This window comes from Callorhinchus milii, unplaced genomic scaffold (assembly GCF_018977255.1).
Source record: "Callorhinchus milii isolate IMCB2004 unplaced genomic scaffold, IMCB_Cmil_1.0 Scaffold9, whole genome shotgun sequence".
Lineage (NCBI taxonomy): Eukaryota > Metazoa > Chordata > Chondrichthyes > Chimaeriformes > Callorhinchidae > Callorhinchus > Callorhinchus milii.
In genome coordinates this window covers 2,328,249-2,352,944 of record NW_024704750.1, presented here as the reverse complement: position 1 = coordinate 2,352,944, position 24,696 = coordinate 2,328,249, and the positions used below count along the sequence as shown (strand labels likewise).

The 24,696-nt window shown below is 40.5% G+C and overlaps 2 protein-coding genes across 2 annotated transcripts; both read right to left on the bottom strand.

Moving 5' to 3' along the window:
* Positions 1-640: 640 nt before the first annotated feature.
* On the bottom strand, positions 641-15,693 carry LOC103185420. Its single transcript, XM_042338103.1, has 9 exons — positions 15,610-15,693; positions 14,736-15,403; positions 13,408-13,678; positions 12,547-12,694; positions 11,227-11,417; positions 3,802-4,550; positions 2,396-2,666; positions 1,720-1,867; positions 641-1,596 (listed from the first exon to the last, which is right to left on the bottom strand). The coding sequence occupies exons 2-9, from the start codon at positions 15,394-15,396 to the stop codon at positions 1,405-1,407; spliced, it is 2,631 nt and encodes an 876-aa protein (XP_042194037.1). The 5' UTR covers positions 15,397-15,403; positions 15,610-15,693; the 3' UTR covers positions 641-1,404.
* Positions 15,694-19,882: 4,189 nt separating this feature from the next.
* LOC121849709 (alpha-1-antitrypsin-like) lies at positions 19,883-24,477 on the bottom strand. Its single transcript, XM_042338317.1, has 5 exons — positions 24,394-24,477; positions 23,520-24,187; positions 22,281-22,551; positions 21,418-21,565; positions 19,883-20,284 (listed from the first exon to the last, which is right to left on the bottom strand). Exons 2-5 carry the CDS (start codon positions 24,178-24,180, stop codon positions 20,090-20,092), a joined length of 1,275 nt encoding a protein of 424 aa, XP_042194251.1. The 5' UTR covers positions 24,181-24,187; positions 24,394-24,477; the 3' UTR covers positions 19,883-20,089.
* Between the last annotated feature and the right edge of the window lie 219 nt (positions 24,478-24,696).

The following is a 24,696-nucleotide window of genomic DNA, read 5'->3' as shown; positions in this document are numbered from 1 at the left end:
TCATTATATAAAAAAATTTGAAATAAAATATATTGTAGTATCGTTCTTACAATCTTTGTTAGATCTAGGTATTATTATTCCTTGATTTGATTTTAAATCGTTATAATTGAACCCTCCCACCCACATGACTGAGTGAGTGATTCTTTCAATAGGAGCAAGTGTTCTCCTTGCATATCAGTGACCATATGCTGTAAATAACCATGTGTAACTGCAAAGCAAAGTTGCATCATAGGCATGTAAGATATACAGATGTATTGTGTTTTCTTTTTATAAGATAAAACCGAAAATTGATATTTCTAATTTTTATTTTATTTGGCATGTCCTGTGATTTTTTTTAAACTGATTTTTTTTTGCAGACTTTCCTTTGTCATATTCTTACTGTACTGTCTTGCAAGAGGAATAATAACTATAAACAATGTTATGGTTTTGATGTACATAACTGGCGTAAATAAGGCCTTAATCAGATTAACCCATGCAGTCTTAAAACCTGGCTTTGTGAAACACTTTAAACAGGTAATGTAAACCCAAGTTCTGTTACAGTTGTACGTTCTATATTCTTAGATAAATTATAAACTCTAAATGGAAACTAAGCAGTAATGTTGGTCTCTGTGTTGTCTGCTACAGAACTACATCTTACAAGTTGTTGGCACATGTTTAATATATTCATGAATATTGTTACAATACAAACGAGATTTGATGGCCTGGGTGGCTTAAGAATGTAAGAAATTGTAGATTTATTTTGTTACATATTTCCTTCCAACAATTATCTGCTGAGAGCTGATATTCACACTCTCCTTTGCCAAAAAAACTAACTTACAACCCAATCCAGGGCCTAAAATTTACAAACTAAAAATCACCCACTACAACTAGCAAACGCTGGGAGCTGAAAAGGAAACAACATCTTTCTTGGATGGGGTTTGATAATTTAAACACTAGCATTGAATAAAACATTTCAAATCAATTAATGTTGAAGCAATGTGATGTAACCATAATTCACTATATGGTGTTTCTTGTGGTGCAATGTAATCCATCACAAGTGACAAAATTTTTTTAGAAAAAACTACAACATGGTAGCACAGTAACACAAATTCCAGTGAACAGTTTTATAAAATTATTTTCTGGCTGATTTTATAGTGAAATAAAATAAAGAATGAGTGCGGTTTGCTGTCTTGGCAAAGATGAGGAAATCCGAGGTGACCTGACCCTGCAATTCGCGTGGCTCAAATAGTTGTATTTTAGGTTAAAATAAACTTGCATAGGTGTGAAATACTATTCCGAATCGAAATATGTGAAATACACTTAATTTGTATTAAGATATTGACAATTCACAACCGTTCTGAGCACGACATTAAACAGCATCACTAATATTCGCAGCATCAGAGATGCCATAATGCTAGAAGATCATTAAAACTTTGTGGGATCTTTCACTCTTCCAATAAACAGCACTGTCTTGGTCGTTTCTTCGTAAATTATGAAAAGGAATGGGTGTTCCACTCTTAGTATTTTCGGTAGGGAATAAGCTGTCGCTGTAACAGCAGTAACAGCAGCAGCTTCGGTTCCTCTCTCGTTTACTTCAATCACTGCCCTGTGAAACACCTAGAACATCAACAAAAACAGAGCATGATTGGGGTCTGTCCCCCTTCTTTAAGAAGTTGGGTCCAATGCACAAAAAAAAAGAAACCTTTTTCAGGGCTTATTTTGGATTTGGAGTAAACCTACCTGAGAAATCTTCAGCTGTTCGGTTGAGGAAATTCCGGAGAAGTTTGCAGTGTTCATGAATGGTGTTGTGATTCCCAACTGCCTGAACTTCTTGGCTATTTTGTATGACTTGTCCAGCTTAAATTTTGGAAAATAAAGTTCCATTTTTCTAAGACAATAAAAGGTGCATGGGTTTACAAACCAATGGAAAAGGAAACAAAAATCAGAATTTAATATTGTTCACATTGTACTAACACCTAACTTAATACTAAGTACACAGGTATTTTATTAATAATAAAAAATAATAATAAATAATCCTTGCATTTGATTATCCTTGCATTTGATATAGCGCTTCTAATTGAATCGATTTACTATATTTGGTTAGTAGACCTGACTTCCAATGGGTTTCAGTTACTGTACTAATTTACATTGGTGGTGACCTTGTTGACTCTTTACTGGAGCGCACTGGAATAGGAGGCCACTTCTGTGAATTTGAGAAAAATAATCACAATATTCTTCAATCAAGTGGCTTTTTCAAAACACCAGCGTCTTGTCTATTCGCGTGTCTATCACTACACTATTGAAGTTGTGAACTTGGATTAACCCAATTGCCTGAAGAAAAAAAATTATTAGATGTTTATTGTGATACGTAAATGTGATTTGTGCATTCATCTCCATTAATAACATGTTCATATACCTGGGGTGCAGGTCTTCGATCCACTTCTCGATCAGTTCAGCTCTGAGCTCATCTTCCAGAAGTAGATACTCTGCATCCTTTGGTACCAAGATCAACATGCTTACACTTCCTTTGTACGGAAGCTTCAAAATTGTGCAGGAATGGGTTTTGTCATGTGTTACCAAAAAATAATCTTCTTTGAACATCATTGGAACATTGACCTTGATGTACGTGTTCACATAAAATGTTCCATCTTCAGTAAAATTTGGATTAAAAGGAGCCACCCAACTGCCTGAAGGAAACAAAGAAAGTTTATTTTCAATAACAAGTAAACACAATTTGTTCATCATTAATAACCTGCGCATTTCATTTAATCCATGTGTCACCAGTGAAAGGAGTTACAAAGATTACGGCTGACTTACAGTACATAGTGGTGCAAATGAAGATAACTGACACAGAATGGTACGGCACGGGAACAAGCCTTTCGACCGAACTAGTCCGTGCCAGTAACTATGTCAACTGATTTGCTCCATAAAAAGATTTAAAGACTTCAAGGGTTATGTTGACCCTACGATTGTTATTACCTTATTAATCTCTTTATGATAGTCACATTATTGGAAATGAAATGGTGGAACAATACAAGAGCTGGCAGAAAGGCAAATACTGTAGTATCAAGATTAATTATTTTGAAGTACAATTGTTCAGTTGTCCGAAAACGTCTGCCATTCCATAAGTGTTTTAACTTTGCAGAAGCAAAACGCTAATACTTTTATGTTAAATTATTCTCCAAATAGAAAAAAAAAATTTTGGAAAAATATATAAGCTTCTAAAACCAATAAGAAATCAGCATATTTCTCTGCTTTTCTCAGAGCAAGATTATTAACCTCTTTAGTTCCTAACGTTGTTCCTAAGATTGTTCCCCACAATCTCTTGGCCCTGCTTTAGACAATCCCAATAATGCTGCAAAAGTTGCAAAGGACAATTTCAGGAGGAGACACCAGCAATCATTTCTTCACCCAGAGGATATTTAATGACTGGGAGGGCAGTCGATGAACTGAAGAGCCTTCTTCATCCAAAACATTCTTGTGATCTGCAGATGTTTGCAAGAGTGTAGTGTTCTCTTTGTTTTTTTATTGCGGAGAAGCTTGACCAATGGTAATGGGAGGATGGGGGGGACATGATAGGTGATTATCACACCACACACTTCCTCCCCCAAGTTCAAACATATATATTATGTTTAACCTGGTTTAGAATAGGATCAATGAGGATACTATAATATTAATAATCTTGCATTTGATACAGCGCCTTATCAGGTCTTCGAGATGTCTTAAAGCGCTTCACAGGATACACTGTAAAGTGAATCAACTGTATATTTTGTGGGTGAAAATACATTTTATTTTTAAGATATTGAATGGGAGAAATCTTACCTTTGAATAAGATGTAATTAATAAGCATGAGTTTGCTGTCACTATCAACAGACTCTAAAAACCTATGAATTTTTCCATTGGTTTTGTTGTAGATGTGCTGGTTGATAATATCTTTGGTAAGAGACGTCTGTTGGAAGTTCACTGGGGTAACTTTGACATTGTAAAAGTGACGGCTCCTGTTGAGGAAAGTTGGCTTCAATTCTAGGTTATCCTGTACAAACAGGTCACTGCCCTGTGAGAGAGGCACCTCATGGTTTTGGGTCATGTTGTTCCATAGCCACTGAAACAAAATGTGCAACAGGTCTTGGTGTGTGTTCCTCCCCAGGTCTTGCAGATTGATGCCCTTCAGTATTTCATTATATGTATCTTGTTCAGCACCAAGAGACAACATGGCGAAGACTGAGGAGACAGTGATGGGTGAAATGAATACATTGTCCTCATGCAGGTTGGCTATTTTCCTGAAGAGATTAAAGCCAAATTCTGTATTCTTCTCAGTGAACATATGGATGGTTTCTGTATCAATAATTGATTGCTCTGTTGGCGGGACCATGCTCGCTTCCTCACGATATTCAAAGTCTTGCAAATGAAAAGAATCTCGTTGTTGGGGGAATTGTTTAGGTTTAGGATTCGCTCTTTCACCGGGTGGCCTTTGAAAACGGCGTCGATCTGCTACTGCACTCATCATGAACACACCAGATATCAAAAGGAAGAGAAGTCTCATTTTCAGCTTCATTCGTCCCGAAATGTTTCTGCAAAGCAATGCACCAGAAATCTAATCTTAAATGAAATGCTAAAAATGCATCACAGACATGGCTGTATGTTAATCGACAAAGTACCATCAACAGAATTAGTTTTTACGAAAACTTTTATTCCGTATCCGCTTCACTTTGAAGTCATCAAAAGTTATTATGAATTAATCTTTGATCGATTCACTCATGAAAAGGTTCTGCCATTTAAATAGCTCCCAATTTGCAATTCTCAACTTAGTGGAGTCCTGTAGCTCAGTGGTTGTGGAGTCCTATAGCTCAGTGGTTAGAGCACTCGCTTTGCAAGCGAGAGACTTGGGTTCAATTCCAGGCAGAGGGCGAAACCTCGGGCAAGTTTCCTTACTCCACACAGAGCCTAATAATAAACCCTCCAAAACCAAAAACAATAATAAATTGGTCATTTTCAATCTGCGACTGTTTGTGGGACATTGCTGTGCGCAATTGGCTGCCGCGTTCGCCCACAAATTCACTTTACAGTGTGTTCTGTGAAGCGCTTTGGGACGTCCTCCCGACGTGAAAAGCGCTATATCAAATGCAAGGATTATTATTATTATTATAGTTAACTATTATTAATCAAGTCGCTCTGTAGTGCTTGAGGAAGATTTTAAAAATATACTTTTTAAAACAACAACTTCTTAGTTTCTCTCCAGAAACAAAAGAAGTCAACAAAACATCCAGAATGCAGTCTTTAGCAAACAAATATGGTCTAATATTCTGTTATACGTAAGTGAATTCCTTAATAAGGAAACTGAGTGGAAACTTCTTCCAATAACTGGATGTGTATCATGTTACACACAGAGTCATATGGCACAGAAACAGTCCATTTGGCCCGACTAGTCCATGCTAGAAAATGTAAACGGATCTGCGCTCCAAAAGTAATTGCTTTTGAGCTGAGTTCTCACGAGTTGGTATGATATATTTCCACCTTCCGTATCAAAGAATCGTATTAACAACGGCCACATATTAGATCCCTGTCTGTTACTATAACAAAGTGCCCGCTGTAAAGCCAGTATCGTAAGATGAAATATCAAAGAGCAAAAATCCAGTTGCTTGTAACAAAACCGTGTACTGAGGTTGGGGCAATTTTCCATTTCAAGCTGTAGCTTTATGGCCGCTAAGCTTCTGTTTCCAGAATATTGCCTCTTTGTTAATTATTATTAATTATTTGTAATTATTTTCATGAGGAAAGGGACACCCATTTCTTGATCTCATAAAGCGGCCTACTCCTGTTCTCTATGGTCCTTTAGTATTTCTTCTGTGAGAACCTGTTACACTGTGCGATTGCAAATGATGCATGACAAGTTCGTAAATATTTTCATTTGTATACACTGCTGGTAAAGAAGATGTAAAAACTCAACGATTCCTCTGCTTGGGCTTGTGCTGGTCCTATCAAAATTAATAACCTTTACACAATAAACACCTTGAATAGCAGTAAACCAATATCTAATTTGACTGCACTAAGAAATTATTGATCCAGTGATCACTTAAATCCACCACAAGACATTCTTTTGTCTTACTACATTGAACCGATTCTAAATGAGGGCAGTCTATCAGTTTATCTAAGTTTATTGACCACATTACAAATTGACAATCAAGTCACTGGTAAAGAGATGCAACAAGTTAAAATTGTTCTCGTTTAAAATCTTACCTCTCAAGAGTCTTCTTGCTAGGCACGTCCTCCTGACGTGAAAGGTGCTATACAAACGTAATTTGTTGTTGATGGAGGAAAGCAGCAGATTTTTTTAATGCCTCATGCATTAGAACAAGATTCTGGTAGATATTTAGTTCCGAAGGAAAGTTGACTGAATACAATAAGTCACAACCCAGAGGGTCTTTTACTTGTTAACTATTAACTCTAAATACACATTGCTCAACAGTGGTAATCTGGTCTTTAAAGCTTAATCAAAAATACAAGCTTGCAAAATACTTTCAGCTAAATGATCTTAGGGCACACACATATGTTTATATATGAACAATAATAATGCATTAATTTAGTGACTTCACATGGGGTAGCATCTCGGTGCGCCGATATATATATATTATACTGTATATTGCACTTGGAGATAAATGGAAGCCTATTCTGGAAAGATCAAATCAACTGGGTTGAGGATCTTATTTAAGTGTCTCCTTTGTGATCTTGGTCGTGTGAATTGGATGACATTTTCCTCTGTTGACTTAACTAAAAGAAATGTTTCAAACTACTTTCTACAAGGAACAATTTAACAAAACATGAAAATTGTCCATAAATGTGTCCGATATAATTCAGCCAAAGCACAAAATACAATAGAACCAAATGTAACATCCACTCTTCTTGGTTTAAGGTTTTTGTTCAGAACAAAATAGACCCTGATCTTTGTTGACTTATCATTATTATCATAGATCTGGCCTATTAGCCACAATGGAACTGTACCTTTATACAATGAGACTGGTCCCAGAAACCTCTGAACCAAAGTATTTGAGTAACAACGTTATGGACTATATAGGAAACAGCATTGGCACAGAGGCAATTTGAGATTGGCTGGGACTACACCATTACCTCCTTACTAGCGCTGCCTTCCTGATCCTTTCACAAAGCCCTGTCAAAAATATCTCGGTACAAGTCAGCACATCACTACAAATTGGCTATGAGATGCCCATTGGAAGGTGGAAGAGTATTGCCAACTTACTTGTATGATATGAGTCGAGGCAAGTGCTCAGCCTGTCCCACACAATTGAAGGTCTAATCTTCTGGCATCCAAATTTACGATTAAACCGGCAAAACACATCCAGGCCTGTCCACGCTCACTGAAAATGGATGTGTTAAACTCGATTAAATATAATAATTACCTGAGCGGTTAGGAAGAATTGCACACTGCGCTGTAAACAAGTGCTCAAAAGATTAAATATTGTAAACTCGGCATGTTATTATTGATTATTTTGACTCAGAGAAACATTAATTTAAGAGTCTTCCATTCAATTGTGTTGTAACTCACGGAACGAGTTAAACATTTTCCTTCCCGACACTGGTTAAGATACTTGCAATCAATCAATTAACTCAACGTTTACGTGAATGTTTAGACTGTTTATGGTGTTGGGGAATCTTATCAAATAAAGTAAGTATTTGTTTTTTGCAATGTGTGGGCATCCTACAGGGAGCAACGACCATCAGAATAAACACATTTCTTTCATTGGCTCAGTCTGTCAACACCAATGTTCTACTTTCAAGGTGACTGGTCAACTGTTTTGGTGAGGGTAACTGATCTCTATCTAAGGGCCTTTTGCAACAAAAACCTTGTCCATTCTGATGGATGAATTTGAATATCTGAGCCCCTAATTCATGGAGAGTGCAATGAAATTCATAAGAATAATTCAATCCAGTCCACCCTCACTATAGGTGCAGTAAGTAGCTCAATGCTCATTACAGCACTCGTGGTTTGAGGATCAACAATTCTCAGAAGTACTGAGAGGGAGTATTTCAAAATGCATTTTAATACCGTTCATTAAAATAAGGACTGGAAAGTATTTAGGAATATTGCAAAGTTAGTCCTTCAGTGATATTGTCGTTTGTCCCAGAGGTCCATTTTGTTTAGTCTTTGGTGAACTCTTCAACCACTTATGAAAGCATATGAGAGAACAGTGCAGGTCAACAGATTCATCACACAATGATAGTCTTATATAATGGAAAATCATCCCGAGTGAGGAGAACATGCAACATTGAGCCGTCCTGGAAAGAGATCAACAACAACAAGATTCCATTTATAGAGCGCCTTTCACATCGGGAGGACGTCCCAAGGCGCTGAAATGCGAAATGTTTACAGCAAAATGAACGGGAAAGCTTTGTATCACCTAATCGGAAGTCAAGTTTGGGACCTACCCAGTGCTCACCTAAAAAATGGCTTGTCAACGGGAGTTTGAACTGAAAATTTAACCTTAAAAATCCAGAGGCAAAGAAGTCAACATCTTCAAACTTGTCAAGGAAACCGGAAAGACTAATGAGGCTAAGTGTTTTGGGATGCCGCTATATTAATGCAAGTTGTTGATGTTGTTGTCAGCTTTCGTCTTAGTAGCGCAATTAAACAGTGGCAGATGGTGGATTTCAGACTCCAGGCGGCAGTGAAGGGGTTAAGGCAGTTAAGGTACACTTGACAATTATTAACAAGATGATCTTTTGCTCAGGTTGTGACACAAAGGCTGAGGCCTTCAATTGGATGTGACTTCTGATTCTCGTCCAAACACGGCTAAAACCAAACATTAGGGCAGCACGTTACAGCTTCATTTTACTGGTGGCAACTGGTCTTTATGTTCCTGATGTGCAAAAATCTACGACTGAATGAAAGTGGATTTGGATTTCACCAGGTCTCCTTTTCACTGAATCAAAAATACACAGTCAATTCACTTTACAGTATATTCTATGAAGCATTTGAGACATCTCAATGACGTGGTAAGGTGCTAAATGCAAGGAAATGCAAGGATTATTATTATTAATTTATGTTATTGATTCCATGCAATGTAATATTTTGGACAGTAATAGGCAAGAGAGAGATTTAAAGCTGATCTTAACTTTTGCCACGTGCCCAATATCTATAATGGGTGGCGAGACTCAGATTTCAAATGGGGTCTGTGTAACACATACAAAACAAATTTACTTGGGAAACATGCAATTGTGTTTCAAACAATGGAGTCAACTCCAAGCGGAGTCTGAAGAAGTCAGAAGTAATCTATGACAGTTTCGCTAGCTAAAATATTGAGTTGTTAAACTGACCCATCCAGATAAACAGTTCAGCATTTTTCAGTGCTAACAACGAGGTCATTAATCTGCTCAAACATTCATTGTGTGTATGGAATATTGGGCCGGACATTTAAATGGGAATGACTCGATTTTTCAGATTGATTCTTCACTGCGTTTTGAGAAACTTACTTTGGGAATGTGTAGGATTGGTTGGATGGCAAGTCCAAGTGACTGAGAAAAACCACCTCCATTATATATGTATCAATAGATATAAGTAAGGGTAAATTAGCCCCAGTGTTTGCCTGCACCATTCCTCCAACTGCCCCCATCCTAAGGCTCTGTTAAGTGACTATTTCTGTGAGAAGATGTGTGAATTTTGTCTTTTAAGGTCCTTCATTTTTTTACCTTAATTCTTTTAATGATATACAAATCCTTGCATTTGATATAACACCTTTCACATCGGGAGGGCGTCTCAAAGGGCTTCACAGGGTATACTGTAAAGTGTAGTGACTGTGTTTTGTACACACTGAAACACTGCTATTGAAGTGATGTTGGGGTGGAGAAGGTGATCGGGTCTAGGTGTTAAGGAGAAGACCTCTTCTTACAAGCAGGCAATGATCAACAAGTCTTTCTAAGCCATCTAGATGGAGAGGAGAGAGAAATCACCAGCACAACATCTCTGGAAAATGATCATTAAGCAAAACATGCAGCTCAGGCCACAAGTAATAAAAATAATAACCTTTGTATTTGATACAACGCCTTATCATGTTGTCGAGCCGTCTCAAAGCGCTTCACAGGATATACTGTAAAGTAGATTGACTGCACTTTATGAGCAAAATGCGGCAGCCAATTGCACACAGCAGGGTCCCGCTAACAGCCATGGAGTGAGTGACCAATTTTATTTGGGGGATTGTTAGCTAGGACACCCGGAAAGAGAAACTCCTTTTGCTTGTTGAATAGTGCCGTGGGATCTTTATCGTCCACCTGGACAGGCAACGGGACCTCAGTTTAACATCTCATCTGAAGAACGGCATCTTTGCAGCATTGCATTGGAATGTCAACTTAGACAATGTGATTCCAAGTCCCAACTTGGGACTTGAACACACAACCCTCTGACTCAGAAGCGAGAGAACTACCACTGCACCACCACCACCACCAATAACAACAACAAAATTACATGTGTATAGCGCCTTTCACGTCGGGAGGACATCCCAAGGAGATGGACAGACAGGGTTTCGGATCAGAGCTGAGGATCAGAGTGGGGGAGGGGAAGGGCAGGAAGGGAAACAGGGAGATCAAAAGCACGGTCGAAGAGGAGGGTCTTGAGGTGGGTCTTGAAGGTGGCGAGGGAGGGGGCGAGATGGAGGGACTGCGGGATGGAGTTTTGGAGGGTGGGAGCAGAGTGGCGGAAGGCCCGCCCACTGATAGTGGGGCAAGCAAGTAGGGGGACGTGAAGCAGGCTGGAGCCGCTGAGCGGAGGGAGCGAACAGGATGGTAGGGAACTAGGAGGTCTCAGAGGTAGGGGGGAGCAAGACCATGGAGTGCTTTGAAGGTGTATAAACGCACCAGGTGTTTATACAGGAGCTGAGCAGTGTACAGAGTAATGAATGAGGTGAATCAAGTTTCAGGTGCTGGAGACACAAGCACCATCATCATCAACAACTTTTGTATTTTGCTCAGTAGATTAACAAAAAACTTTCCTGAGGTTTTATCAGAAGAATGACACGATTGACATAAATTCTGTGACATGGGCTTCCTTATTTTTTCTTAAGGAAGCGCATGTCATTTGGCTTTAGAGCTTGTTCGAGGTGTTCAATAGGTTACTATAGGGTGCTGAAGATTATTAGCAGAAGAAGGTTACAAGTCAGCCTTGTTGATTTCCATTTGCCCACCACCGCAATTCTTTTTTGAGCAAAGATTGTTACAAGATTTGGATCAGTGTCGAGTTACACGCTTTCAGTGGGGTTCATCACTTTTCCAGTAAAAAGGACACTCTTGGTTTTGTGCTCGACAATGATTAGAATGAAAGGTCTGTTAAATTTATGCCGTGGAAAGATTGCCGTTGGTATCATTTCAGCACCAGTGGCTGCCGCAGCTACGGTTCCTATTTCATCGACTTCCAGAACTGCCTCGTGGACGATCTAGCAAAACAACAACAACAAATTACAGTTGTACAGCGCTTATCACGTCAGGAGGACGTCCCAAGGGCGGTAGGGGTAGGAGGGTGACCGAGGGCACGGTCGAAGAGGAGGGTCTTGAGACCGGTTTTGAAGGAGGCAATGGAGGGGGGGAGGCGGAGGGACTGTGGGATGGAGTTCCAGAGAGTGGGGGCAGAGAGGCAGAGAACCAAAGTTCACACACTAATTACTTGTACATCCATTTAACATATTTATTAACATGTAACCTTCACTTGTGTGAAGCTGAACTGGACAGAAACCAATAGAGCTGCTTCACTGTGGACTACAGCCTACATAAGGTGGTGTAACTCGAAGTCCAGGAAGAGAAAAGGCCTTTTGGCTTTTCAAAACTCAACTCATTTTACAGTAACTTTCATAATAGCATCTATATAAATGCAAGTTGTTGTAATAGACAGAGAGAGAGAGACAGACAAACCATACAACTTTACACATTTATGGCACAGAAGACTATTCGGCCCATCGTGTCTGTGCTGGTTCCCTCAAGAGCAATCCTTTCAGTCCCGCTTACCTGTCCTTTTCCCATACCCTTTATAGCCTAATTTTTTAAAGATATTTGTCTCGTTCCCCTTTGAAGGCCAATATGGATTTTGCCTCAACCACCTCTGTTGGCAGGGCATTCCATATCCTAACTATTCTACGCTTGAAATAGTTTCTCCTAACTGTCCAATTTGCTCATTTACGAACTATGATAAATTGATACCCTCCCGTTACAGACTCACCAACAATATATCCTTTGAAGCACTTTGAGACGTCACAATGTGCAATGTCCAATGCAAGGATTATTATTATTATAAATAATCCCAATTTTTTTTCCTCTGTTTACTCTGTTTGGTAGATTCCTAAACATAAATATAGAGGGGGACAAGCCAACAGGTGTAGATTGTTAAACAAAAATGTAAATCCAAATCTTGCATGTGTTTCCTGGTGAGGATTATGAATTATGAAATGAACCGGCAATATATTAGCACCTTAAGCACTCAAAGGTTCTTCCACTGTTTCCACAATTCACCTCCCCACAATCTGCATCAAAAGTAACTGAATATTCTTTATAGCAAACTTGAAAACGTTTTACCTGTGTAACCTTCAGAGGTTGGGATGTACTAATCCCAGACAGGTCTGCTTGACTGTCAAACAGGTCTGTGATGCCCAGTTTCATCAGTGTATCTTTAAGCTTATAAGATACCTTCAGTGAGAACTTGGGGATTTGCAGTTCAATATATCTGTGAGAAAAAAATGATCAGAGTGAAATCACTTCAACGTCACATGTATTCCCCTTCCTATGGTGTGTACATTCCTGTTACTACTTTACAAAGTTTTCTTAATTGAAGACATTTTCACTGAGACGGTAGTTAAGGGAATTGAACAAAATAGCAATACAGACGGAGAGACACATGACAGAAAGTTACACCAATTGGGAGCAGATCCTGGTAACTGTCTCTCCATCCAATGAGAGTTCACACCTTCACAGCTACACTGGGGCAGTAGGCAATGGGAATTGTCAATCTCTCCACCTTACCCCCTCCTTCCTCATCTGCGGGTCGCGCCTGAAGACCTTCCTCTTCGACCGTGATTACAATCACCCTACTCCCCCATTCCCCCGGCCCGGGGTCATGCTCCGCCATTGTCAAGCCCTCTGGGACTCTACCCTGCATCGGGAGGGCATCCCAAGATGCTGGACAGTCAGGGATTTCGACCCGAGTTGGTTACGGGATCAGGAGTTGTGGGCAGGAAGGAAAGCGGTGGGTAGGTGACCAAAGGCGCGGTCCAAGAGGAGAGTCTTGAGACTGGCCTTGCAGGAGGAAAGGAGGGAACGAGATGATGGGACTGTGGGATGGGTGGTCCTGAGTCTAAGTAACAAGTTTCAGCTGGTGATATGATCTTGAATATGATCGGATTTATATTGAGCTCAATATCACTGAGGTAATGAACTTACCCTGTGGTTAGCGACTGTACCACTGATAGAAATTTCGAAACGCTGAAATTCTCTTCCAACGCATTCATTTTTCCTTCGTCTGGCAAAAGCAAGACCATTGAGGCATTTCCCTTGTAGGGAAGCAGAACCACAAAGCTGAACAGATCTCTTTCTTGCTTCGCGTAATATGAACCAATCCTGCTCATCATCTGAACTTTGACTGTAGTTGAGGCGTCCACATAGAAATCATCGGTTCGAGTATTTCGAGGATCGAAAGGTTTCAACCAACTACCTAAGGATCAGTTAAAAATAATATCGACACTTTAATTGGGATTCCTTGTTTGAACGAATCTCTTAACACCTCACTACTGACATAAATCCTGTGAAGTGCTATGAGTTGTTCCCGTGGTTTGATGGGGCAGCTTTTCGTAATTATGAATGGTTGGTCAAAAGGGAGTTATTTTTTACGAGTCAATGAGAAGGGAGCATAGATCGAAGCCCATCACTGGAAGTAAAGGCGGCAGTAAGAAATGTTATTGTACACTGTTTGAATGCTGAATGCCTTTCTGCAAACCTTTTTTGAATGTCAGCCAGCCCATAACAGCACTTAAAAGAGGAATCACACAAATAATAATAATAATAATCCTTGCATTTGATATAGCGCTTTTCACGTCTTCTCGACGTCTCAAAGCGCTTCACAGAATAGACTGTAAAGTGAATTTACCGTATATTTGTGGGCGTTAAGATACTTAAGGACAAATAATACTGTGGAGTACAGCGGATCAGAATGTGGCGTGTGTGGAAAGAGATGTGTGTTCTTAAAATCACACTGGCGCACAAGTCATTTGCTATGATTTTACATCAAATTCTCATTCGTCGCTGAACTGTTATCTCACAATCTTAAAGGTATACAAACTTGCCCAAAGTAAGACTGTTACGCTGAAATGTTTTGATCGCGCTTACTATCACCTCTCCCCCTGGCTCGTTGTCCGACTCCCCCACTGTTAAGCGCTCTAGAACGCTAACCCTGCATGAAGGGCGCTATATAAATGCAAGTTGTTGTTTCTGAAATTGACAGTAACTAGCAGAGAACATTTCTGTCATGCCACAGTTTAAGCTGAGCCCGTAAGTGCTTTTAAAAGTGAGTTTAGATAAATGCTTTAAAAAAACCAATATCAATCGGTTTGGGGAATTCGAGCAGGAGAGTGAGATTGGATTCGGTAGCTCATGAGGAGAAAAACACCAGACCAGGATTGTTGGGTTAAAATGCTTGTTTCTATGCCTTAGCATTCTATGATTTTCCCTCCATGAACAGGTACTGAGATAGAACCTACAGGAAATCATCTTACCTTTGAAGAATATGTAGTTAACAATTACCAACACAGAGTCCGGATTGATAGTTTTAAAGATTTCTTCAATTTTGCCGTGTGTCTTGTTCCTCACATAAGCATTGATCTGTTGTTTGGCATTTTCTGTGGCTCTGAAATCGACATTGAATGTGTCCGCTTGATAGTAACTCTTTGCGTCGTGAACAAATTTCTTCTCCAGCCTGAATCCATCCTGTACATACATAGAGCATCCCATCGACACCAAACTATCTCTTTCATTTGTCAAGAGCTCCAGAAGGAGTTTGAACGCTTCGTGAACTAAGGGTTGTGGGATGCTGGTGTTTGTGTAACCCAGAGCCTTACAGAGCTGCTCCTTAGTGTTGGACCTTGTGCCCAGTGACACGATAGCCAGAGCTTCTGAGATGCTTAGTGGGGAGAAGAAATGATTCTTTGAAGTCCCTTGACTGTTAATCTTTGAGAACAGGCGCCGGGCGAAATCTGTATTTGACTGTGAGAGATGGTAGCCGTGCTTTACTGTGAAGTTGTGGTGGATTTCATCCAGTAAACTGGTACGAATTGGATCAAGTGTGGGTCTGGCTGAGCCAGGCAACCCGTTAACACTGTCTATTGCACTGAGGAGCACAGTGGCTAACAGCAAAGCGAGAGGGAACAGTTTCTCCATTGTTATCCTGTAAAACAAAGACATTGGTTTTACAATGGTTTCAGATTATATAAAACTCAAGAAGCCTTCATTTAAGACACACAAACCACACATCCTCAATCTTTCCATTGGCTGCTTTGCTACAACAGGGTTATTAACACTGCCGATCTAAAGGCTAAAACAAGCCAATGTGTTCAACAGTTTCTGACGCCACGTGAATGCAGAAGCTCTTACTTCAATTCTCTCCTCCCTGCTGCACAGTCTTCGGTGTGATGTGTCTTGTTATACTGATCAGGTCCACTCCAAGTGCAAACACATTCGGTACATATTTACTGGGGAGGTGACCTTTGGTCTTTGAAACATAACCCTGGTGTTTGCACAGCAAATAAACTCCAATGCATTCTGCTGTTTCACAAAACCAAAAAGGTTTGCCACATTAACTTCATGCAACGAAAAGAGGTAGAAGTTAGTCATCTCGTTAACTGTGACTAAGAAACGCATGTAGACCATGGACAAAGTGGAAGTCGAAGGAGATCTAGGCGTGGGAGTTGTTCCTCCTGTCAAGAGAATAGGAGGCTGCAATAAACAAGACAGGTGCAATGTTGGGATTCATCAAGAGAGTGGAACAAGAGGACGTCGGTTTAAAGTTGCAAAGGGCAATTTCAGGACAGACACCTGGAAGTTTTTCTTTGCCCAGAGGGCACAACTGGAAATAGTTGGTAGGAAGCCAGGATGCCGAACTCATTTAGAAAACCGTTTGAAGCTGTTCTGGGAGGCCCATAAGGTGGGTATTCTGGAAGGATGAGATCAAATGAACTGATCTTGTGACCGACAGATTGTGGACATCAATATTCAACCAAATTATCCCGTTGGCTCGCTCGGGACCCTGAAATCTCTCATGGTTTTAGGTTTGAGACCATCATCCTGGATTTGAATATTTCTTCAATTCGATCCTAATTTAGAAATTGGTTCTCTGCAGTTTTTTTCAAAAAAAATCTAGAACCTCTTACTTTTGAAGGCTCTGCTCTTCATTCCCATTCAACTGTTGACTTTCTTCTCCTTTTTCCTGTGATCTCCAATGGACCTCACATCCCTATTGATAAAGCAAAAGGCATGTTTTCCCCTGTCACATACCGGTCTTCCCCTCAAAATACTCAAACTCTAATTAACAACAACATGGAGGAAAGTCAGAATGGGCCATGGCACGGATGTAGGGATTAAAAGACAGTTGAGGGTCGAACAAGACACCAAGGTTCCATACCGGCTCAGTGAAGTATAGTGGGCATCCATAAATAGTGATGCTGTCGGTGCCTGAGGTGAGGAGCCGCTGACAGGAGACAAGCAGGAGGCCTCGGTCTTGTTGATAGATAACAGTAGAAAATTGGCTCTCATCCACGACTTGATGTCTGACAGACACTCCGTCAGGACAGCAGCGATCCTGGAGTCAACCCTGGAAGCAGAGAGAGAGAGAGAGAGAGTTGGGTACCATTCCCATACATGTAGAAGTTAACCCCATGCTTGCGGATGATATCCCAGAGTGGGAACATGTAGATATTGAAAAGGAGAGGACCAAGGACAGAGCCCTGATGGTGCGAGCGTTGGAGGTAGAAGCCATTGGTAGATACAAAAAGATTAATTAAGACCAATTATGTCCAAGACTTCAAAACAACATCTGCACCAAAAATGACCTTGGTTTCCTCGATTTCATTAACAATTCCTGTTCTGAACTCTTCAATCGTTCCTTCAGGATACCCTGCCGACATCTTCAGACCATTTGCTTTCCTACCCAAAACTACTTGTATCCAAGTAACCAATTCATTCACATACAATGGTTTAGGGTTTTGTCTTTCTATTCTCAGGCTTGTTCGTTTCTGCTTTAATTGTGAAGAACTTTGGAGATTCGCTGATCTGTCAAATGTTCAGTATGTAAAGCAATATTGCTGCCTTATCAGGTACATACAGTGCGGTTTAATTAGTATGAGTAGGGCAGTGTAAATGCTTAAGACTATCATTCTAGTGACTTACTTACTCTATGGTGCTGACTTCTCCCACTCTCTCATTTCATGACAGGATTATTGTGATTTGCAAGGATTATTATTAGTATTTCAAATAACGATTTTCTGCTATTTCTTTTTTCTGAAAGACATATACGTTAGCTAATTGATACAGCAGAGATCCAATTTCTGTTTAAATAGAAATGCACACTTTTAACATTAAATTATTACAAGATCAACTCTTTTGTTTCAGCAGGTAATCTTGGTGTGTTTACCATTTAAAGACAGACATCAAAAGGAGTGCTTACTCCAAAAAAACCTTGACAGGTCTATGCAAAAGGATTACATATTACCCCAAAATACACTGACGAAGCTCAGCTTCTTTGGACTTAATGGATAAAAATCTTCACAGTGCATTGATAAAAAGTTCAGCATAATACCAATAATATATAATAGAATTCCTTTTTAAAAAAAATAAGAGTGAGGGGAATTCAGGAACATTGGATGAGATTAGAAGCAACAAGTGTGAGAAGCGCGAGTCTTCAAGATGTTCTTTCAGACCCAACGACTGAAGAATTTTCAAGAAAAATGCACTGTTCTTGAAGTATGGATTCAGGAGAGGTCTGGATGAAAAAGGCCATTTGGCCAATTTGATTTAATTTCATCACTGCCCAGAACACCAGTAGCAGGTACGGATGCCAGGAGAAAGAGTAAAGTCCCGACGCTCAGTTGGGAAATGTCTTGACCAAACAAGACACTGAGCTGAAGGCAGTGGAAGAAAACCTCCTTGTGATGTGCCGAGCTTTGAATCCATGTTAGGATATAAAACCAAGGCTCTTCCTCTTAAAAGACATATGAGAATCAAGGAAGATGGTTAAAATCCTGCAATGGTGGGATTGAAATGGACAGTGGGTTCAGAGGGAAGGGGGAGAAGCAGAGGGAGCTGGAGAGATGTTTCCACCTCAGGTTTCGGTGTTTCCATTCTGGTTCTTTAATAATAAAAACAACTTTAATTTGATAGAGAGTTTTAATCAAGTTGATACGTCTCAAAGAGCTTCACAGAATATACTGTAAAAGTTAATTGACTGCATATTTGAAAGGAAGGAAGAAGTTATTAAGTGACAGCAATTGAGTAGCACTCGACAAAGGGAACAAGGAAAAATTCCAATTTATTTAGTGAAGGGAATAATAGTTTTTAAATGAGGTGTCGACAAGAAAAGCATAATTTGTCTGGGCTCGCTGCTAGCACAAGGATAATCCTGGAGTTAAATTCATAAGAATAATTCAATCCAATCGACCCTCACTATAGGTGCAGTAAGTAGCTCAATGCTCATTACAGCACTCGTGGTTTGAGGATCAACAATTCTCAGAAGTACTGAGAGGGAGTATTTCAAAATGTTTTTTAATACCGTTCATTAAAATAAGGACCGGAAAGTATTTAGGAATATTGCAAAGTTAGTCCTTCAGTGATATTGTCGTTTGTCCCAGAGGTCCATTTTGTTTAGTCTTTGGTGAACTCTTCAACCACTTATGAAAGCATATGAGAGAACAGTGCAGGTCAACAGATTCATCACACAATGATAGTCTTATATAATGGAAAAGTCAGTGTTTGTACGTACATGTAAGTTGTTGTTGTTTGATATGAAATTCAAAGTTGCTACCTCTGTGATCCTGTATTTGTTGGAATTATTGGAATGAGATTTTAATTTATTAAGTTAATGTGGTTTTGTACATTGCCAATAATTGAATGAAAGTACAACACATTATATTTGTTAGGTGATGGTATCGAGGGATAGGGGCAAGGGCGGGTAATTGGAGTTGAGGTACAAATTGAAGCTAGCGCTCAACATCCATCACAAGTTGAAATGTAGAATTTTTTAGCGTAGGAAACCTTTTGACCCATCGAGTCTCTGCCATTGCACCTCAGATTCAAATTGAAAATCGAAATTTGGATTTCAATCACATTCCACAGGTTTTGGATGATTATCTCTGCACCTGTTTAACGCAGAAGAACATTAATTTGTTTTGCATTTATTGAGTTGTGGGATCCATCATCCCGAGTGAGGAGAACATGCAACATTGAGCCGTCCTGGAAAGAGATCAACAGCAACATGTTTGAACGGGAGGGTCTTGAGGTGGGTCTTGAAGGTGGCGAGGGAGGGGGCGAGATGGAGGGACTGCAGGATGGAGTTTTGGAGGGTGGGAGCAGAGTGGCGGAAGGCCCGCCCACTGATAGTGGGGCAAGCAACTAGGGCGACGTGAAGCAGGCTGGAGCCCGCTGAGCGGAGGGAGCGAACAGGATGGTAGGGAGCTAGGAGGTCAGAGAGGTAGGGGGGAGCAAGACCATGGAGTGCTTTGAAGGTGTATAAACGCACCAGGTGTTTATACAGGAGCTGAGCAGTGTACAGAGTAATGAATGAGGTGAATCAAGTTTCAGGTGCTGGAGACACAAGCACCATCATCATCAACAACTTTTGTATTTTGCTCAGTAGATTAATAAAAAACGATTGACATAAATTCCATGAACTGGTTTATTTTTTCTTAAGGAAGCGCACGACATTTGGCTTTAGAGCTTGTTCGAGGTGCTCAATAGGTTACTATAGGGTGCTGAAGATTATTAGCAGAAGAAGGTTACAAGTCAGCCTTGTTGATTTCCATTTGCCCACCACCGCAATTCTTTTTTGAGCAAAGATTGATACAAGATTTGGATCAGTGTCGAGTTACACGCTTTCAGTGGGGTTCATCACTTTTCCAGTAAAAAGGACACTCTTGGTTTTGTGCTCGACAATGATTAGAATGAAAGGTCTGTTAAATTTATACATTTGAGGCATTGACATTGGCATTATTTCAGCACCAGTGGCTGCCGCAGCTACGGTTCCGATTTCATCGACTTCCAGAACTGCCTCGTGGACGATCTAGCAAAACAACAACAACAAATTACAGTTGTACAGCGCTTATCACGTCAGGAGGACGTCCCAAGGGCGGTAGGGGTAGGAGGGTGACCGAGGGCACGGTCGAAGAGGAGGGTCTTGAGACCGGTTTTGAAGGAGGCAATGGAGGGGGGGAGGCGGAGGGACTGTGGGATGGAGTTCCAGAGAGTGGGGGCAGAGAGGCAGAGAACCAAAGTTCACACACTAATTACTTGTACATCCATTTAACATATTTATTAACATGTAACCTTCACTTGTGTGAAGCTGAACTGGACAGAAACCAATAGAGCTGCTTCACTGTGGACTACAGCCTACATAAGGTGGTGTAACTCGAAGTCCAGGAAGAGAAAAGGCCTTTTGGCTTTTCAAAACTCAACTCATTTTACAGTAACTTTCATAATAGCATCTATATAAATGCAAGTTGTTGTAATAGACAGAGAGAGAGAGACAGACAAACCATACAACTTTACACATTTATGGCACAGAAGACTATTCGGCCCATCGTGTCTGTGCTGGTTCCCTCAAGAGCAATCCTTTCAGTCCCGCTTACCTGTCCTTTTCCCATACCCTTTATAGCCTAATTTTTTAAAGATATTTGTCTCGTTCCCCTTTGAAGGCCAATAAGGATTTTGCCTCAACCACCTCTGTTGGCAGGGCATTCCATATCCTAACTATTCTACGCTTGAAATAGTTTCTCCTAACTGTCCAATTTGCTCATTTACTAACTATGATAAATTGATACCCTCCCGTTACAGACTCACCAACAATATATCCTTTGAAGCACTTTGAGACGTCAGAATGTGCAATGTCCAATGCAAGGATTATTATTATTATAAATAATCCCAATTTTTTTTCCTCTGTTTACTCTGTTTGGTAGATTCTTAAACATAAATATAGAGGGGGACAAGCCAACAGGTGTAGATTGTTAAACAAAAATGTAAGTTCATTCAAATCTTGCATGTGTTTCCTGGTGAGGATTATGAATTATGAAATGAACCGGCAATATATTAGCACCTTAAGCACTCAAAGGTTCTTCCACTGTTTCCACAATTCACCTCCCCACAATCTGCATCAAAAGTAACTGAATATTCTTTATAGCAAACTTGAAAACGTTTTACCTGTGTAACCTTCAGAGGTTGGGATGTACTAATCCCAGACAGGTCTGCTTGACTGTCAAACAGGTCTGTGATGCCCAGTTTCATCAGTGTATCTTTAAGCTTATAAGATACCTTCAGTGAGAACTTGGGGATTTGCAGTTCAATATATCTGTGAGAAAAAAATGATCAGAGTGAAATCACTTCAACGTCACATGTATTCCCCTTCCTATGGTGTGTACATTCCTGTTACTACTTTACAAAGTTTTCTTAATTGAAGACATTTTCACTGAGACGGTAGTTAAGGGAATTGAACAAAATAGCAATACAGACGGAGAGACACATGACAGAAAGTTACACCAATTGGGAGCAGATCCTGGTAACTGTCTCTCCATCCAATGAGAGTTCACACCTTCACAGCTACACTGGGGCAGTAGGCAATGGGAATTGTCAATCTCTCCACCTTACCCCCTCCTTCCTCATCTGCGGGTCGCGCCTGAAGACCTTCCTCTTCGACCGTGATTACAATCACCCTACTCCCCCATTCCCCCGGCCCGGGGTCATGCTCCGCCATTGTCAAGCCCTCTGGGACTCTACCCTGCATCGGGAGGGCATCCCAAGATGCTGGACAGTCAGGGATTATGACCCGAGTTGGTTACGGGATCAGAAGGAGTTGTGGGCAGGAAGGAAAGCGGTGGGTAGGTGACCAAAGGCGCGGTCCAAGAGGAGACCTTGAGACTGGCCTTGCAGGAGGAAAGGAGGGAACGAGATGATGGGACTGTGGGATGGGTGGTCCTGAGTCTAAGTAACAAGTTTCAGCTGGTGATATGATCTTGAATATGATCGGATTTATATTGAGCTCAATATCACTGAGGTAATGAACTTACCCTGTGGTTAGCGACTGTACCACTGATAGAAATTTCGAAACGCTGAAATTCTCTTCCAACGCATTCATTTTTCCTTCGTCTGGCAAAAGCAAGACCATTGAGGCATTTCCCTTGTAGGGAAGCAGAACCACAAAGCTGAACAGATCTCTTTCTTGCTTCGCGTAATATGAACCAATCCTGCTCATCATCTGAACTTTGACTGTAGTTGAGGCGTCCACATAGAAATCATCGGTTCGAGTATTTCGAGGATCGAAAGGTTTCAACCAACTACCTAAGGATCAGTTAAAAATAATATCGACACTTTAATTGGGATTCCTTGTTTGAACGAATCTCTTAACACCTCACTACTGACATAAATCCTGTGAAGTGCTATGAGTTGTTCCCGTGGTTTGATGGGGCAGCTTTTCGTAATTATGAATGGTTGGTCAAAAGGGAGTTATTTTTTACGAGTCAATGAGAAGGGAGCATAGATCGAAGCCCATCACTGGAAGTAAAGGCGGCAGTAAGAAATGTCATTGTACACTGTTTGAATGCTGAATGCCTTTCTGCAAACCTTTTTTGAATGTCAGCCAGCCCATAACAGCACTTAAAAGAGGAATCACACAAATAATAATAATAATAATCCTTGCATTTGATATAGCGCTTTTCACGTCTTCTCGACGTCTCAAAGCGCTTCACAGAATAGACTGTAAAGTGAATTTACCGTATATTTGTGGGCGTTAAGATACTTAAGGACAAATAATACTGTGGAGTACAGCGGATGAGAATGTGGCGTGTGTGGAAAGAGATGTGTGTTCTTAAAATCACACTGGCGCACAAGTCATTTGCTATGAAATGTTTTGATCGCGCTTACTATCACCTCTCCCCCTGGCTCGTTGTCCGACTCCCCCACTGTTAAGCGCTCTAGAACGCTAACCCTGCATGAAGGGCGCTATATAAATGCAAGTTGTTGTTTCTGAAATTGACAGTAACTAGCAGAGAACATTTCTGTCATGCCACAGTTTAAGCTGAGCCCGTAAGTGCTTTTAAAAGTGAGTTTAGATAAATGCTTTAAAAAAACCAATATCAATCGGTTTGGGGAATTCGAGCAGGAGAGTGAGATTGGATTCGGTAGCTCATGAGGAGAAAAACACCAGACCAGGATTGTTGGGTTAAAATGCTTGTTTCTATGCCTTAGCATTCTATGATTTTCCCTCCATGAACAGGTACTGAGATAGAACCTACAGGAAATCATCTTACCTTTGAAGAATATGTAGTTAACAATTACCAACACAGAGTCCGGATTGATAGTTTTAAAGATTTCTTCAATTTTGCCGTGTGTCTTGTTCCTCACATAAGCATTGATCTGTTGTTTGGCATTTTCTGTGGCTCTGAAATCGACATTGAATGTGTCCGCTTGATAGTAACTCTTTGCGTCGTGAACAAATTTCTTCTCCAGCCTGAATCCATCCTGTACATACATAGAGCATCCCATCGACACCAAACTATCTCTTTCATTTGTCAAGAGCTCCAGAAGGAGTTTGAACGCTTCGTGAACTAAGGGTTGTGGGATGCTGGTGTTTGTGTAACCCAGAGCCTTACAGAGCTGCTCCTTAGTGTTGGACCTTGTGCCCAGTGACACGATAGCCAGAGCTTCTGAGATGCTTAGTGGGGAGAAGAAATGATTCTTTGAAGTCCCTTGACTGTTAATCTTTGAGAACAGGCGCCGGGCGAAATCTGTATTTGACTGTGAGAGATGGTAGCCGTGCTTTACTGTGAAGTTGTGGTGGATTTCATCCAGTAAACTGGTACGAATTGGATCAAGTGTGGGTCTGGCTGAGCCAGGCAACCCGTTAACACTGTCTATTGCACTGAGGAGCACAGTGGCTAACAGCAAAGCGAGAGGGAACAGTTTCTCCATTGTTATCCTGTAAAACAAAGACATTGGTTTTACAATGGTTTCAGATTATATAAAACTCAAGAAGCCTTCATTTAAGACACACAAACCACACATCCTCAATCTTTCCATTGGCTGCTTTGCTACAACAGGGTTATTAACACTGCCGATCTAAAGGCTAAAACAAGCCAATCTGTTCAACAGTTTCTGACGCCACGTGAATGCAGAAGCTCTTACTTCAATTCTCTCCTCCCTGATGCACAGTCTTCGGTGTGATGTGTCTTGTTATACTGATCAGGTCCACTCCAAGTGCAAACACATTCGGTACATATTTACTGGGGAGGTGACCTTTGGTCTTTGAAACATAACCCTGGTGTTTGCACAGCAAATAAACTCCAATGCATTCTGCTGTTTCACAAAACCAAAAAGGTTTGCCACATTAACTTCATGCAACGAAAAGAGGTAGAAGTTAGTCATCTCGTTAACTGTGACTAAGAAACGCATGTAGACCATGGACAAAGTGGAAGTCGAAGGAGATCT